Below are 18,503 nucleotides of genomic sequence, written 5' to 3'. Positions count from 1 at the left end.
GGACTAAAAGTCGCTTCGGAATATAGGTCGCATTAGCCATAAAATGCACAATAACGTGAAAAAAAAACATATATAAGTCGCTCCGGAGTATAAGTCGCATTTTGGGGGAAATTTATTAGACTAAATCCAACACCAAGAACAGACATGAACGAGCAACAACAGGCTAAACGATAGGTATGCTAACGTGACATAAACACAAACGAAGAGCTGAGAACGGGCCTAACGTAACATTCAGAGATATTCAAATAACTATTACATATAAATAACACGTTTATAAAACCATCTGTGTCACTCCATTTCATTAAATCCATTGATCGTCCTTTATGTGAACAATGCCGGCTGGCTGCGCGCCGCTGACAGCGCTTGCACTTCAAAATATTCCACAGGCCCATATAACGATATATAAATTATATATCAAATAACTATTACATAAGCAATAATATTATCAAACCATCTGTGTCACTCCAAATCATTAAATCGATCGATCAAATTCCTGGTCCTTTGTCAACAACGCCGCGCGTGCGCCCTGACGTCAGCCTCGTCGTTATTCCACAGATCTAGTATATAACTATATTGTAGTGTTAACAAAGTACAAGGAAAGATGTGGGTTTGGGAAACGGCTCACTTCCAGCCGCGGAGGTCCATAGAATAGGACCGGGCGTGCGTAAAGGCCATGTCCGAGCCCCATCCATCGTCCCCGGACAGCTACCCGGCCGAGCGCCGGCCCCCGACTTCCATCCACGGAGGTGAAAGAGAGCTCCGTAGAGTAGGACCGGGCGTGCGTAAAAGCCATGTCCGAGCCCCATCCACCGTCCCCGGACAGCCACCTGGCTGAGCACCGGCCCCCGACTTCCATCCACGGAGGTGAAAGAGAGCTCCGTAGAGTAGGACCGGGCGTGCGTAAAAGCCATAATAGTTTTTCAAACCTTCTGTGTCACTCCAAATCCTTAAATCCTTCAAACTCTTCGTCCTCCGTGTCACTTACAAACAAAGCCGCTAATGATGCCGGGAGTACGTGGGGGCCCTTTGTCATCTTCGTCATCGCGTGATCGAATCTTTGTCCTTTATGTAAACAACCGCCGCGCCGCGCTGCTGACGTCACTTGAAATTCAAATTACAGTAATCCCTTGCTACATGACGGTTCGTTTCTCGCGGTTTCATTTTTTTTTTTTTTTTGAAAATTTATGAAAAAAATCACATATAAGTCACTCCTCTGTATAAGCCGCACCCCCACCCAAACTATGGAAAAAAAAAACGCGACTTATAGTCCGAAAATTACGGTACATAAATTAAATGTTCCCCTCCGTGAGTCGTCACCTTATCGTGGTGGAGGGGTTTGCGTGCCCCTATGATCCTAGGAGCCATGTTGTCGGGGGCTTCATGCCCCTGGTAGGGTCACCCATGGCAAACGGGTCCTAGGTGAGGGGTCAAACAAAGCACGGCTCACCCAAGCCCCTTATGACGAAAAACACAAATGGACTTTGTTTTCCCTCGCCCGGACGCGGGTCACCGGGGCCTCCCTCTGGAGCCAGGCCTGGAGGCGGGGCTCGAAGGCGAGCGTCTGGTGGCCGGGCCTTCGCCCATGGGGCCCAGCCGGGCATAGCCCGAAATGGAAACGTGGGTCCCCCTTCCCATGGGCTCACCACCTGTGGGAGGGGCCGAAGGGGTCGGGTGCAATGTGAGCTTGGCGGTCTGATCCCCGGCTGCAGAAGCTGGCTCTTGGGACATGGAATGTCACCTCTCTGGCTGGAAAGGAGCCCGAGCTGGTGTGCGAGGCAGAAAAATTCCGACTAGATATAGTTGGACTAGCCTCCACGCACAGTTTGGGTTCCGGTACAAGCCCTCTCGAAAGGGGCTGGACTCTCTTCCACTCTGGAGTTGCCCACGGTGAGAGGCGTCGAGCAGGTGTGGGTATACTTATTGCCCCCCGACTGGGCGCCTGCACATTGGGGTTCACCCCGGTGAAAGAGAGGGTAGCCTCCCTCCGCCTTCGGGTGGGGGGACGGGTCCTGACTGTTGTTTGTGTCTATGCACCAAACGGCAGCTCAGAGTACCCACCCTTCTTGGGGTCCCCGGAGGAAGTGCTGGAGAGCGCTCCTTCTGGGGACTCCATCGTTCTACTGGGTGACTTCAATGCTCACGTGGGCAATGACGGTGAGAACTGGAAGGGCGTGATTGGGAGGAACGCCCCCCCCCCCCCCCCCGATCTGAACCCGAGCGGTGTTCTATTGTTGAACTTCTGTGCTCGACACGGATTTTCGATAATGAACACCATGTTCAAGCATAAGGGTGTCCATGTGTGCAATTGGCACCAGGACACCCTAGGCCGCAGTTCGATGATCGACTTTGTAGTCGTGTCATCGGATTTGCGGCCGCATGTTTTGGACACTCGGGTGAAGAGAGGGGTGGAGCTGTCAACTGATCACCACCTGGTGGTGGGTTGGCTCCGATGGTGGGGGAAGATGCCGGTCCGACCTGGCAGACCCAAACGCTCTGTGAGGGTCTGCTGGGAACGTCCGGCAGAATCTCCTGTCAGGAAGAGCTTCAACTCCCACCTCCGGCAGAGCTTTTCCCACGTCCCGGGGGAGGCGGGGGACATTGACTATGAGTGGACCATGTTCCGCGCCTCCATTGTTGAGGCGGCCGACCGGAGCTGTGGCCGTAAGGTCGTTGGTGCCTGTCGTGGCGGCAATCCCCGAACCCGCTGGTGGACACCGGCGGTAAGGGATGCCGTCAAGCTGAAGAAGGAGTCCTATCGGGAGTTTGTTCTGTTCTCTCTGCCCACCTCCTCCCCGGCTGGGGAGGGGGTTAGGTGGCTCAAAAGCTGATAGCGGCTGGCTGGATTCTCGGGGACCAGTTCGGGATGGGGGAGCTGCGGCTTGGCCCCCTTGAGGACACTGCCAGGACAATCGAGGGCAACTCCGACATCCATTTTTTTTTTCATTGATTTTCATATTATGTATTACTTGTGCACTCTCTGCATCCATTACAACCTGGTGATCCTGAAAGGGGGATCCTTCCATCTGTGGTCCCTTCTCAAGGTTTCTCATTTTCCCCTGGCAGGGGTTTTTTGAGTTTTTCCTTGCCCTTTTGGTAGCTCATGATCAAGGGATGCTTTGAGAATAATTGTCAATTTTGGCTATGTGAAGCCCTTTGAGACTGTCTGTGATTTAGGGCTATACAAATAAACTTGACTTGACTTGACTTGACTTGACTATCGGGCCGTTTTGGCCTGCGGGACTCCGGAGGCAGCTGACAGGTACCGGATGGCCAAGCGGAACGCGGCTTCGTCGGTTGCTGAGGCAAAAACCCGGGCGTGGGAGGAGTTTGGTGAGGCCATGGAGAATGACTTTCGGACGGCTTCGAGGAAATTCTGGTCCACCATCCGGCGTCTCAGGAGGGGGAAGCAGTGCAACGTCAACACTGTTTACAGTGGGGATGGCGTGCTGCTGACCTCGACTCGGGACGTCGTGAGTCGGTGGGGAGAATACTTCAAAGACCTCCTCAATTCTACCTACACGCCTTCCATTGAGGAAGCAGGGCCTGGAGACTCTGAGGCGGATTCTCCAATCTCTGGGGTCGAAGTCACTGAGGTAGTTAAAAAACTCCTCGGTGGCAAGGCCCCGGGGGTGGATGAGATCTGCCCGGAGTTCTTAAAGGCTCTGGATGTTGTGGGGCTGTCATGGCTGACACACCTCTACAACGTTGCGTGGACATCGGGGACAGTGCCTCTGGATTGGCAGACTGGAGTGGTGGTTCCCCTCTTTAAGAAGGGGGACCGGAGGGTGTGTTCCAATTACAGGGGAATCACACTCCTCAGCCTCCCTGGTAAGGTCTATTCAGGGGTGCTGGAGAGGAGGGTCCGTCGGGAGGTCGAACCTCGGATTCAGGAGGAGCAGTGTAGCTTTCGTCCTGGCCGTGGAACAGTGGACCAGCTCTACACCCTCGGCAGGATCCTCGAGGGTGCATGGGAGTTTGCCCAACCAGTCCACGTGTGTTTTGTGGACTTGGAGAAGGCGTTCGACCGTGTCCCTCGGGAGGTTCTGTGGAGGGTGCTTCGGGAGTACGGGGTGCCGAGCCAACTGATAAGGGCGGTTCGGTCCCTGTATCGCCGATGCCAGAGTCTGGTCCGCATTTCCGGCAGTAAGTCGGATTCGTTCCCAGTGAGGGTTGGACTCCGCCAAGGCTGCCCTTTGTCACCGATTCTGTTCATATTTTTTATGGACAGAATTTCTAGGCGCAGCCGAGGCGTTGAGGGGGTCCGGTTTGGGGATCTCAGCATCGCGTCTCTGCTTTTTGCAGATGACGTGGTGCTGTTGGCTTCTTCAGGCCGTGATCTCCAGCTCTCGCTGGAACGGTTCGCAGCCGAGTGTGAAGCGGTCGGGATGAGGGTCAGCACCTCCAAATCCGAGTCCATGGTCCTCGATTGGAAAAGGGTGGAATGCCCTCTCCGGATCAGGGATGAGATCCTGCCCCAAGTGGAGGAGTTCAAGTATCTTGGAGTCTTGTTCACGAGTGAGGGGAGGATGGAGCGTGATATCGACAGGCGGATCGGTGCAGCGTCGGCAGTAATGCGGACCCTGTACCGGTCCGTTGTGGTAAAGAGAGAGCTGAGCCAAAAGGCAAAGCTCTCAATTTACCGGTCAATTTACGCTCCTACCCTCACCTATGGTCACGAGCTATGGGTCGTGACCGAAAGAACGAGATCTCGGATACAAGCGGCCGAAATGAGTTTTCTCCGCAGGATGTCCGGGCTCTCCCTTAGAAATAGGGTGAGAAGCTCGGTCATCCGGGAGAGACTCGGAGAAGAGTCCCTACACCTCCACGTTGAGAGGAGCCAGATGAGGTGGCTCGGGCATCTTATCAGGATGCCTCCTGGACGCCTCCCTGGGGAGGTGTTCCGGGCATGTCCCACCGGTAGGAGACCCCGGGGACGACCCAGGACGCGCTGGAGAGACTATGTCTCTCAGCTGGCCTGGGAACACCTTGGGATCCCCCGGGATGAGCTGGATGAAGTGGCTGGGGAGAGGGAAGTCTGGGAGCTGCTGCCCCCGCGACCCGACCCCGGATAAGCGGAAGAAGATGGATGGATGGATGGATGGATGGATGGATGGATGGATGGATGGATGGATGGATGGATGGATGGATGGATGGATGGATGGATGGATGGATGGATGGATGGATGGATGGATGGATGGATGGATGGATGGATGGAAATTAAATGTTCATAATGCATAGTGAAACAAAATGTTCATAAGAAAAAAACTGTATCCCACAATACCATTACCTTTTTAGAATAATAAAATAATGTAGGTGGGATTTATTTGCACAAATGCGACAAAATCAAAACGAATCAATATTGTTACAAAAGGCGAAGAACACACAAACTTGATCACAGCTGCAATCTTATTAGGCCGACTGATTAAAATTTTGTTTGCTTCAAGTAATAATGTTAATGTAGGCGGCAAATTGGTGCACTGTTGCACTGGCACATTTAACTCACAGAGCAGAGGTGCAAAGATTGATTTTGACTCCAGCTTCTTGTGTGAATTTTTCATATTTGCCTTTTGGCTATCTCTAGATACTCTGGTTTCCTCCCACATTCCAAAATCATGCATGATGGGCCAATTTACCACATTACTTTTTTTGGAGGTGTTATTGTGACAGTTTAGGCTTCAGAGTGCACACCACCTAACTCACCCATGGACCTCCGTGAAAGGCTCCAGCACACCCTTGACCCTCATGAGGACAATATTTTTAGAAGATGAATGAATAAATGATAAATTTGACCCCAAGTCAAATGGGATCAAACTAACAACGGCATGAATTATTTTATTCTAAATCGTACGATGAAATGTATCCATCTTGGGCCAGCAGGGTGGGGCACACCCTGGAGTGGTTTCCAACTGCTGGGAAGACAAACGACAATTCACCCGCCAGAAAAATCTAATTGATTTTACAGAATGTTGTAAAAGTTAAGCCATTGTTAATACTACTACTACTACGACTACTACTACTACTACTACTACTACTAATAATAATAATAATAATAATAATAATAATAATAATAATAATAATAATAATAATGGCAGCTCGGTGGAACACTGGTTAGCACGTCCGCTTCACAGTTAGGAGGGTACTGGTTCGATTCCACCTCCGACCCGCCTCGCGATGTGTACATGTTCTACCTGTGCCCACGTGGGTTTTCTCTGGGCACTTCGATAGTCTCCAGCACACCTGTGATCCCTGTGGGGACAAACAGTATAGAAAATGGATGGATGGATAATAATTTAACGTCAATGCCTCTTTCACCCTATTGGTTTGCTTTTTCTTTGGCAGCAAGGGCGAGGGCAGGATTCACTAAAGGATTTTGTGTGGTGCTAACGAGTCAACTTGGAAAACACAGAGAGCGTATAATTCACAAAGCGCATGCAGATGGTGACAGCTCGGTTAGTCTGTTAGTCTGTGTCTGTTGCCACCCCTGTCGGTCAGCTCGGGTAGTCTTCTAGTTTCCTTCTGCTGCCAACCCTGTAAGTCAGCTCTGTTAGTTTTGTTAGTCTGGTACTCTGTTGCTCTCCCTGTCAGCCAGTTCTGTCACCACGTTCTGTTAGTTTGCCTCCCTCTTTCCCTGATAGTCTCCGACCTGCTTTTTCCTGCCTGTTTGTTTCCCTAATCCTCATCCACCACCCTTTTGCCTCAATAAACCCTGGTCCAAACTGCATTTGGTCGCTCAGCCCCATTCCGCACGTGACAATAACAGCACTCAATTACTAACATGTGTATGCACTAATTGGTGCGGAATAATGTGTGTACGCTTGTAATTAGTTTGTCAATATCTCCATCCATAATTCCCTTCTTGAGTGTGTATGTATTATACAAAGAAAGGTAGAACATCCTCAGAACATGTGTATCCACAACTAATGAAGGATCCGGTGCTACACTGTAAAGGTAATTTGGTGAATAAGTAAAGTTAAAATAAAGAATGATTTGTTGAAAACACAACTTGAAAGTATGGGAAAGGGTTTTGTTTCTGTTCCCACACAAAAACTCAAGTGCAAAGTATGAAAAATGAAGAAATGTTACTGGCTGTAAACACATAAAATAAGGGCCAAACTGTAGTGTTCCTTAGCTGAGTAAACTGGGTCGACAAGTGGTTAGGCCACATCGCCTTTTGTGTGCTTTTTTTTTTTTTTTTTTTTTTTTTAAACTAAAGGCCAAGCACTTAAAATTTCAGTGGCAGTCCTTGAGCTATTAGGGACAGTGTCCTGGTTACACAGGCTCAGCTTGTTCTTTCAATCTCTTTGGGCCTTCACCTCACTCAAACATTTTAGGTGACTCCCCAGTCCTTGCACTTGTGCAATAGTGCATGACCTAATCCGGACAGGGCCTAGGTTACGCAGGTTCAGCTTTAGTTCAGGTTTAGTTCTTGTAGTTGCCGTGGGCATTCAAGTCACTCATACATTAGGTGAATCCCCAGTTACTGCTCAAATTTTGTAACCCCTTTATTCAAAACAAGCCAGCATGCCGATGTCATACCTCGGCCAGTCCAGCTTGAGTGACTGGCTGGGTTGGTCTCACATTCTGTGTAAGGTTATTCGGTGTAAGGTAGCAAATTTGATTACACATTATCAGTAGGGTGAAACTAACCTGTCTCACGACGGTCTAAACCCAGCTCACGTTCCCTATTAGTGGGTGAACAATCCAACGCTTGGTGAATTCTGCTTCACAATGATAGGAAGAGCCGACATCGACATCGTCCGGCATGCTTATCATGAAGCTGTATGAAACTGTACTATATCTCTCGTCCAACCAACAGGACTAGAGCTTCAACGATAAAATATCCCTTGTTGAATGATATAGGGGTACAGAAAGAACTAGGAGGAGGTGAGTGGGTCTAATCTGTAAGGACAGCAGAGACTAGGAGGCTGATGCACTCACCCATCAGGTATGATTGAATCACTGCATCACAGTTGGTTTTGATTTGAAGTCGATCAAGATGTTATCAGTTCTTTTAATGTACGGCATGGCCCAGATGGCAAACAGGGAGGAAAGGTAGTCAGTTTGCCGTATGTCACATAGCACCAGGTGTCGACACAACACGCGCAAACACGTCTGTATTTACGGTTCCGGCATGTTCTGCACTTGACGCCCAAGTAGTATATTAGTCACAAATTCAACGATAGTCTGATGATTATTCCTCTGCAGGGCTCATGTTGGTAAAGTACATTATCATTAATCGCCTGATTTATGCTATGTAAAATTTACATTGTTTTCCTCCACGTTTTCCTATACATGCCATTCACAGAGCACAAGGTTTGCGTTACAAAGATTACAGGTCATGGTACTCATCTTGTGGTTTAATGTGAAATACCCCTACCCTTTTGCCATCCTTCCTTACCATTAACTGTAATGTTTCCTATTCGGCTTTGGCTTTTTCATTTTCAGATTTTATACAAGGGGCAAAATGAAAACTTGACTGATATGCAAACCTGCTTATTTCAAGCATTGGCTATGTTTCCATCCACCAAATGTATTAAATAAAAGCAATTTATCTAATTCCCCGATATTTTGCATCAATATCTAAATATGTCGAATTCAGGGGTTCATCTCTACTTGGGCAATACTAATGATTTTGATCTGCCGGTTTATCACAGCTAAATATTAGACACTGTATCACTTTTTCCAGACTGTGTAGAAATACATGATCATTCAAGTAAAAATTATTAACGTCAAGTAACAAATTATCATTGTCTTGTTCACCCTCAGTCCAGCTTGCTTACTCATATCACTCGACTCGTTTCTGCATCCTTTTCTACTGTTGGTTCCTGTTAGTATATCAAATAACTCGCCTTGTGCTACATAGAAATTTTATTGACTGTAAACACATGAAACACGGACCAAATTGGGGTGTTTCCCAGCTAAGTATACCGGGCAGACTGCCAGTTTAGCCACATCGACTGTCGTATGCTTTTCTCTGTCCTAAAATCATTTTCCTTTCAAAAATCCAGTAACAGTATTTGAGTTACTCTGGACAGTGTCCTGGTTGCACAGGCTCAGCTGGTTCTTGCAGTCCCGTGGGGCATTCAGGTCACTCAAACATTAGGTGAATTGCCAGTCCCTGCTCAAATTTTGAGGCCCCTCTGTTTGAGCCAGACCAGCATGCTGATGTCATTCCTTGACCAGTCCAGCTTGAGTGACTGGCTGGGTTGGTCTCACACGTTGTCTAACATGCTAAGGTCATACCTTCTTGCCTGCCTGCCTACCAACCTCTCTATCTGTCTGTCTGTCTGTCTGTCTGTCTGTCTGTCTGTCTGTCTATCCCCCACCTGCCTGCCAGCCCACCCCTTTTCTCATTACCTTGCTTTAATCAAATATCGTCCATCATGCATCATCAGTCAATACATGCCTACACTTAACCTTCCTAACAAGCAGGCAACACATTATGTACCAATATGAATTAACATTATTTTGTATGAATTTCATAGGGGATAGTTTGATTGTAATGACTAGACATGTCTCCTTGACCGTGTCATAGAGATATGCGATACCTTGTGGCAGGATGAGGTACAATCTTCCCTCTAATTGGAAGGCACGTTTTTTTTCGAACCAAACATTTATGAAGATTGGTTGTAAGTCATTAATTGTTTTCTTTTAAACCCAGCTGTAGTCTGTTTTCATTTCCACATCCACAAATCACCTTTCAAATATGTTTTTTTTATTTATACTGCATTTTACATTTCAAAGAAATCTACACACAGTTTCGACACATCGTTTGAAAAAAAAAGTTTGATTAAAACTAAAAACGGCAAAGTCTTTTAAAAACGTTTGTCACAGATGTCTGGCGAAATTAAAACATATTTGGAGTACAAAATAATACTTACTATATATAATACTGATTCAAAAAAAGTATTTTTCTAAACAAGTTATTTCTGTCGACAAAATGTTTCTATATGCCTCCAAATCATTTTTGCTTTAACTCCAAATTTCTTTCCAAAGGAATTCCAAATTTCTTACTTTTCCACTAAATACCTCAAATAAATTCCATACATTCCCATGGTCACCTGACCCTTGAAACGCATGAAAAAAAAAACTATATAAACAACTTGTAAACGGAGTAATTATATGGATTTCCATTTCTTGAGCAGAAGGGACAGAGCCAATACTCAAGCATAGCTTGAATGGTGAGTAGTCGTGCAAGTGACAATTATGCTTCATACTATACTTGTTCTTAGTCATGTTGCCAAAACTCTAAAAAAAAATACGAATGGTGCGGCGTCTCATTTTGGGTTAACTAGACTAAAATCGAATATATCAATGTTGAAATGTGAGATTTATATGCGGTTTCTGTAGAGTCTTTATGTGATGCTCCTTTTTTACCCATTAAGTATATTTTTTTATAAACAATTAAGTAGGGAAGAGTGAACTGATTTGAAATTGGTGTTTATATCCTGTCCTCCTAGTTGCATAGTTTTAGAACTTTGCGACCAGAATCATTCAAAATGAAATGGTATCTTTTAAAGTTTGTGTTACAGAATAGGACAACCATCTAACTCTCTTTAATTCTGTGCGTGTTCAGTGAAGTCTGTCACTTGGTTCTTATCGAGAGCAGCATCCACCCCACCAAGGAGTTAAGGCTAAAATTCCCTCAGTTCTTGAGGATCTCTACGACATCTTTCTGTACTGTAAGCATTTTGTTTTACATTTCATGTGGTAAATTGTACAATTTTGTCTACAATCTTTTAAAATAGGTAGATGCATTTATGACTGGAATGCTTATGAGAAATGTGTTTTTATTTCTAAAGGAAAAGTCTTACCTTGCTGTACGAATGACACATCCAATGATGATAAAATGGGTAATGTATGAACATATACCTAATTCAAACAGCAGCTGGATAGAAGAAGATTCCATAGCAATATTATTTATCTACTCCTCTGTTTCCACTGAACGGGAGCAAGCCGTCTCCTGTTTCTAGTTTATGTAATTGCCCATTGAAACAGTGTGAGGTTTAACCTGGTCCACTGTGTCTAATGCCTGTTCTCCCACAGTTGGGCCTGGCACTTGTGCTCCTGCATGCTGGTATGATCCTTTTTAAGAAATGCAACCTTGATCTTCACAATACTGCTTTGTGACATGTCATCTTAAAAGATACAGGAAAATGAACATATTTCATTTGTACTTATTTTTCTAGGGGGCCATGTGCAAGCTACTGGTGATGGTAAGCAACAATTTTGTCATTATCATTATTGTTTGTTTTCTCCAATTAAAGGCATACCGTATTTTTCGAACAATAAGTTGCGTTTATTTATTTATTTATTTATTTATTTTTCATAATTTGGGTGGGGGGCGACTTATACTCACGATCGACTTCGATGTGAATTTTTTCACAAATTTTTACTTGATCATTAACATTTTACTTACTTACTAGTATAGTTGATCACTTCGCGTGTTATTTTCACTTTAAACCGCATGACGGCGCACTATGGCTGTTTCGGTGGGGGGGGCGACTTATACTCAGGAGTGACTTCTATGTGAATTTTTTCATAAATTTTTACTTGATCATTAACATTTTACTTACTAGTATAGTTGATCACTTCACATGTTATTTTCACTTTAAACCGCATGAGGGCGCACTATGGCTGTGGAATAATTGGAGCCTCACTGTCAATGAGTTTGGGGGGGGTGAGGTGGGGTGGGGGGTGTCGGAAGAGCGATCCAGGGCGCTTGCGTGTGTTGGTTCACATGTTGAGCTCTTGATTTATGAAATAAAACCCAAACCCACGTCTTGCCTGGTACTTAGGTAATGCTATAATACAGTTATATACATAGATCTGTGGAATAATTGGAGCTGCCAACTGGCAACGAGGCTGACGTCAGTGGCGCACGTAGATCCGGAATCGACAGCTGTTTTTTTGGTTTTGTTTTGTTTTTTTACACAGAGGATGAATATTCCGGTGGATTGAATGATTTGGAGTGACGCGGATGGTTCGATAAAATTGTTGTTTTTATTATTGTTATTTCATACATCGTTTATATATTGTTATATGGGCCTGTAGAAAATTTTTAACTGCAACGCTCCGCTGACGTCGGACTTGTTTACATAAAGGAGGTCAAACTCGATCGATGGCTTTAATGATTTTAGCGACACAGATGGTTTGATAAAGGTGTTATTTATGTTATAGTTTTTTGAATAACTGTTATTGATACATCAAGCCCGTTCTCAGCTTCTCGTTTGTGTTTATGTAACGTTAGCATACCATATCGTTTAGCCTATTGTTGCTCGTTCATGTCTGTTCTTGGTGTCGGATTTTGTCGAATAGATTTCCCCCAAAATGCGACTTATACTCCGGAGCGACTTATATATGTTTTTTTTCACTTTATTGTGCACATTATGGCTGATGCGACATATATTCCGGAGCGACTTTTAGTCCGAAAAATACGGTAACTCCCATTGTACAAGCTAAACCTGCTTATAGATCTGATTATAGTTATTTTTTCATATTGGCCAAATGTGATTCACATCATAACATCTTTAGACTCCCAATGTACAATAGTGTTTGGAATGAAATTTGCCAGTAATACTCACTGCTATACAAGTGTTGCATTAGGATTACAAGATGAATTGTGATCTGTGATCTGCATGTGATCTGTCTAGAATGCTGGACTTCATGGTTTGATCGAGACGACCCTTCTGGTACTGGAGACTATGAAACTCTTTATGAATTGTACAAAGAATATCCAGGGAAGATATGTGAACATCCAAAAGGAATTGAGGTTAGAACCATATTAGGAGAAAGTCTTGGGTCAACAGCCAATGTGATTCAAGCGTAAGTCAAGCATGATGATGTAGAATTCACCCCCCCCCCCTTCCCCCCTCCAGTGAAAGTGACTGATTTCTGATTGTTGTTTCAACAGATCTGACACACACACTGGATTTATTTGTAGTAACGCTGACCAGCCATACAATTGGCCTTGTCAAGATTATAAAGTTCGTTTCTTGTGCCCCCTCGAATTTTGCAAACCAGCAGGTAAACTTGCGCTAAAACACATTCACCGGGTTTCTGTAACAAGGGTAATTACATAGAATGTGTATTTCAAGCAAACTAAGTTGGTCAGCTAAAGGGAAAGTAAGCCAACTAATGTATATATGACTATCAATTTCACAAATACGTTGATGTGGAGTGCTTGATAGCAGTTTTGACTAGTTAACGCCATTATAGTATTTCATCAAGTCTTGCTATGTGCTCTTATGGCTGCTCCAGAATGCTGGACTCCATGGTTTGATCAAGACGACCCTTCTGGTACTGGAGACTATGAAACTCTTTATGAATTGCACAAAGAATATCCAGGGAAGATATGTGAACGTCCAAGTAGAATTGAGGTTATAACGACATCTGGAGCCAGTGTTGAATCAACAGGCAATGTGATTCAAGTGTAAGTACAACTTGAACTGTTGATATAGAATGCCCCCACTATAGCCCTCTAGTGAAAGTGACTGATCTCTGATGGTTGGTTCAACAGATCTGACGCACACACTGGATTTATTTGTCAAAACACTGACCAGCCTTGTGCAGACTATAAAGTCCGTTTCATGTGCCCCCTTGAATTCTGCAAACCAACAGGTAATCTTAGGCTAAAACTCATTTACTGGGTTTCTGTAAAAGGGGCAATTATATAGAATCTGTATTTCAAGCAAACTAAGTTGTTTAACTGATGAGTAAATGTGCCAAGTCATTTATGAATGCTTTCATCAATTTCACAAATACATTGATGTGGAGGGCGGCTCAGTGGTGCACTGGTTAGCACTTCCGCCTCACAGTTAGGAGGGTGCAGATTCAATTCCACCACCGACCCTCCCTGTGTGGAGTTTGCATGTTCTCCCTGTGCCCGCGTGGGTTATCTCCGGGCACTCCGGTTTCCTCCCACATCCCCAAAACACGTTCGGTAGCCTGATTGAGCACTCAAAATTGTCCCTAGGTGTGAGTGAGAGTGTGAATGGTTATTCGTCTCTGTGTGCTCTGCGATTGACTGGATACCGCCTACTGCCTGATGACTGCTGGGATAGGCTCCAGCACACCCCTGACTTCTGTGGGGACAAGCAGTATAGAAGATGGATGGATGGATGGATGGATGGATGGATGGATGGATGGATGGATGGATGGATGGATGGATGGATGGATGGATGGATGGATGGATGGATGGATGGATGGATGGATATTGTTGTGGAGTACTGGATAGCAATTTTGACCATCTAACATAATTTCATTTCAACAAATTCTGCTGTGACTGCTCCAGAATGCTGGACTCCATGGATTAATCGAGACAGCCCTGGTGGTTTTGGAGACTATGAAACTCTTCCTAGCCTGCTCAAAGAATATCCAGACAAGATATGTGAATATCCAACTGGAATTGAGGCCAGAACCGTATCAGGAGCCAGTGTTGAGTCAACAGGCAATGCAATTCATGCGTAAGTGCGGTATAGCAAGATGAACTACCAATGTGGATGTCGAATGATGTCCCTTCATTTCATCAATGAAAGTCACTGACATCTGCTGATTGTTTCAACAGATTCAACACAGAAAATGGATTTATTTGTAGAAACACTGACCAGCATAACAATTGGCCTTGTGCAGATTATGAAGTTCGTTTCTCGTGCCCCCTTGAATTTTGTAGACCAGCAGGTAATCCTGCTCTAAAACACACTTAGTTGGATTCTGTAAAATGTATGAAATGTGTATTTCAAATAAACTAAGTGGCTTAGATAATGGGAAAACTAGCAAATTATTGTACATTGTATTTCAGCAATTTCACAAATATACATTGATCTGGAATACTAAATATCAATTTTGATCATTAACATTTTATTTCATCAATGTTTGCTATGACTGCTCCAGAATGCTGGACTCCATGGATGAATCGAGACAGCCCTGGTGGTTTTGGAGACTATGAAACTCTTTCCGACCTGCAAAAAGAAAATCCAGGGAAGGTATGTGAACATCCAATTGGAATTGAGGCCAGGGCCGTATCAGGAGCCAGTGTTGCGTCAACAGGCAATGTGATTCAAGTGTAAGTACGTTATAAGATGAACTACCAATGTTGATGTTGAATGATCCTACTTCATCCCTTTAGTGAAAGTGATTATTTTCTGCCGATTGTCTCAACAGATCTGACACACGCACTGGATTTATTTGTAGAAATGTTGACCAGCCTTACAATTGGCTTTGTGCAGATTATGAAGTTCGTTTCTCGTGCCCCCTTGAATTCTGTGAACATGAAGGTAATCTAGTGCATAATGTGCGGCAGTTTATTTCAGCCTATTTTCAGGAGTTTAAAGCAAAAGTCAACTCAAAGTTTGTCTTTACGATATTTTCTGTGGTACTACTATTCTATTTTCTTTTAAAATTGTGGTTGTGGACTCTGAATTATCCAGCAAAATCCAGCTACTTCCATTTTGTCACTTGTTGACTGAAAATGACATCACTGAGTATGGTCATTTGGCTTTCAAGTTGATTGGTCACTACTTGAGCGATTCATTTTCCGTCTACAGGAAGTGGCAAAATGGCCCCACCCCTGAGATGGATCAAAATAGATATCCAATCGCAGGGCACACAGAGACAAACAACCATCCACAAATGCAATATTGGGGCAAACATTTTTGCTGGTACATTTTATTTACATCACGTCCACGCTCTCTTTTTCTTGACTTTGCTCGTCTTTACAGTTTATAATTTTTCCTACCTTTTACCATGTTTTCCTACACACTCTACTTGTCCCTTAATTCTGTTTTGATTACAATAACTCAACGTCAACCTTTTCAGTAGAACAATTTCAGTCATCTGAACACACCAAGAGCTAGGCCACTTTTTCAAACTAGGATGTGTGTGTGTGTGTGTGTGTGTGTGTGTGTGTGTGTGTGTGTGTGTGTGTGTGTATGTGTGTGTGTGTGTGTGTGTGCGCGTGTGTCTGCGTGTGTGCGTGCGTGCGTGTGCGTGCGTGTGCGTGCGTGTGTGCGTGTTTGTGTGTGTGTTTGCATGTGTGTCCTTGTGGGTGTGTGTGTGTGTGTGTGTGTGTGTGTGTGTGTGTGTGTGTGTGTGTGTGTGTGTGTGTGTGTGTGTGTGTGTGTGTGTGTGTGTATTTGTTGTTGTTTCACTTTGCCTAAATTGATTCCAAAGAAAACTCCAAATTGCATATTGAAATGATTCCCCTCTTCTGGACTCATTCATTTCAGTGTGCAAGACATCGTGGTTTAATCAAGACAAACCCAGTGGCACTGGAGATTATGAGATACTTGATAAAATCTTTGCTGAAAACCCAGGTGAAATGTGTCGTCTTCCACTTGGCATTGAGGCCCAAACTGTAGATGGAAAGCCTTCCACTTCAACAGGAGACACCATTGCCGTGTAAGTACTAGATCCACTGCCATTACGTAGTACATTTGTGTAGCTAAGTTGAGTCTGCTTGTCACAGTACATACACAAACTACTATTCAGTGCAATTACATCCATTCCCCACAATATATGTATCTACACTGAAATGACTTGAAGGTAATTGGAAGCCATCATTGCCTACGGCTGGATTGTTGTGGCTCCTTTTATTTCTGATTTTTGGACCTGTGACAGTGACAATGTTCTTTCATCTCTGCAGAGTGGATACCGAGACTGGGCTCATCTGTAGAAATTCTGACCAGATGAATGGACGGTGCTCTGATTATAAAGTTCGTTTCATATGTCCCCTTGATTTCTGCGGAACAAAGGAGTAATCGTGTGAAATAAAAAAAATTCAAGCAATCAAAAGTCATTTATTCATTTCTCCTTGTAAGCCAATTGAGATTTGCACTGCTTGGTTGCAGACACAACAAAATAAGGGCAAATGCATGTAATATGCAATTTGTTACATCTGGACAGTTTCCTGGTTGCACCGGCTCAGCTGATTCTTGCAGTCGCCCGGGGCATTCAAGTCACACAAACATTAGTTGAATCCCCAGTCCTTGCCTAAATTGTGCAGCCCCTCTGTTTGAGGTTAGCCAGCATGCCGATGTCATCCTTTGATCAGCTCAGTTTAAGTGACTGGCTGGGTCGGTGAATTCCAACACTGTCAGACACTAGGAATGAAGTTTGTTTTATCATTTGCTTTATTATGGGCTTGGTAAATGGGCTTTATCTTATACTACAAAGCTTTCCCACCCACAAGGCACTCAAAGTTTCTTACACCGACACTTCATCTACTTACTGATGACGCAGCATCAGTATCTTACTCAAAGATAATATGACATGGTTACAGGTGCTGGGATCAAACCTACAAAATCTGTACTGCGAGATGACCACTTTTCTGTTTCTAAACACTGAAAGAAGTGATGGATAGTAGTTATGATGGACATGCTAATCAAAATCATCTGTATTGGACAAAAGTGCTTTAAACAAACAACACGATTGTCTACTGTAGTTTGAGCCACTCTAGTGTAACAACAAGCAACCACAACAATATACCGTATTTTTCGGACTAAAGGTTGCTCCAGAATATAAGTCGCATCAGCCATAAAATGCACAATACAGTGAAAAAACAAACATATATAAGTCGCACCAGAGTATAAGTCGATTTTGGGGGAAATTTATTTGACAAATTACAACACCAAGAACAGACATGAACAAGCAACAACAGGCTAAACGATACGGTATGCTAACGTGACATAAACACAAACGAGGAGCTGAGAACGGGCCTGACGTAACATTAACAGTTATCCGAATAACTATAACATGAATAACACCTGTATCAAACCATCCGTGTCACTCCAAATTATTAAATCCATCGATCAAATTATTCATCCTTTATGTAAACAATGCCGCGTGTACGCCGCACCGCTGACGTCAGACTCATCGTCAGTTGCAGTTCAAATCCAAGATGGCGGCCCGCACGGACGCAGCGGCTTACGGCTCTCCACGCCAGTGCTCTTTTTTCTTTGCCTATCTTTTTTTATTTTCACTCTTTGGCACACTCTGTACTGGGAATCCCAAGTACACTTTCCACTCGAAACTGGGTGTCAACAGAAATTAAAAAATTGAAGAATTAAAAACAAACCACAAACAACTTTTAACAAACAGCCAAAGCACCAAAAATGTCAATCTGTCAATGTTTCTGTTTCTCTCCCTACATGTTCTGCTTTTTTGTTTTATTTCTCAAGTCTTATTGTTGAGCTTTCTTGCACCTGCTATGACAATCAGCAGGGTTTTGTGTAGCAGTTTTTTACTATTTTATCCATCGGCTCCCCCATTATTTCGTATTGTTGCTTGTTCCTTGGATTTATTGTTTTTTAGTGGGTTGTCTTTACTGCTTGTTCAAAAGTTGATGAATTAAAAACAATTTGAAAGTTGATGAACATAAAGTATCTATTGTTATTTCTGTTGGCTAGCGTCTCTACCCTTATCTAGTTACATAGCTAATGTATGTAGTATATGTATTTAATTTGTTGATTGCCGTCTTTGTTTTGCAGTAGTTCCATCTACCTTTT

At 44.1% G+C, this 18,503-nt stretch overlaps 1 protein-coding gene across 1 annotated transcript; it reads left to right on the top strand.

Moving 5' to 3' along the window:
- The first annotated feature begins 10,103 nt into the window (after positions 1 to 10,103).
- On the top strand, positions 10,104 to 16,806 carry LOC125972244 (mucin-5AC-like). The gene is made up of 15 exons (XM_049725843.2): positions 10,104 to 10,181; positions 10,577 to 10,682; positions 10,803 to 10,853; positions 11,047 to 11,077; positions 11,190 to 11,216; positions 12,654 to 12,825; positions 12,914 to 13,026; positions 13,261 to 13,432; positions 13,520 to 13,620; positions 14,294 to 14,465; positions 14,567 to 14,679; positions 14,893 to 15,064; positions 15,163 to 15,275; positions 16,227 to 16,398; positions 16,643 to 16,806. Exons 3-15 carry the CDS (start codon positions 10,827 to 10,829, stop codon positions 16,755 to 16,757), a joined length of 1,500 nt encoding a protein of 499 aa, XP_049581800.1. The 5' UTR covers positions 10,104 to 10,181; positions 10,577 to 10,682; positions 10,803 to 10,826; the 3' UTR covers positions 16,758 to 16,806.
- The last annotated feature ends 1,697 nt before the right edge of the window (positions 16,807 to 18,503 follow it).

This window comes from Syngnathus scovelli, chromosome 7 (genome assembly GCF_024217435.2).
Source record: "Syngnathus scovelli strain Florida chromosome 7, RoL_Ssco_1.2, whole genome shotgun sequence".
NCBI classification, from domain to species: domain Eukaryota; kingdom Metazoa; phylum Chordata; class Actinopteri; order Syngnathiformes; family Syngnathidae; genus Syngnathus; species Syngnathus scovelli.
The sequence above is the reverse complement of the archived record's forward strand: the minus strand, read 5'-3'. Positions and strand labels throughout refer to the sequence as shown.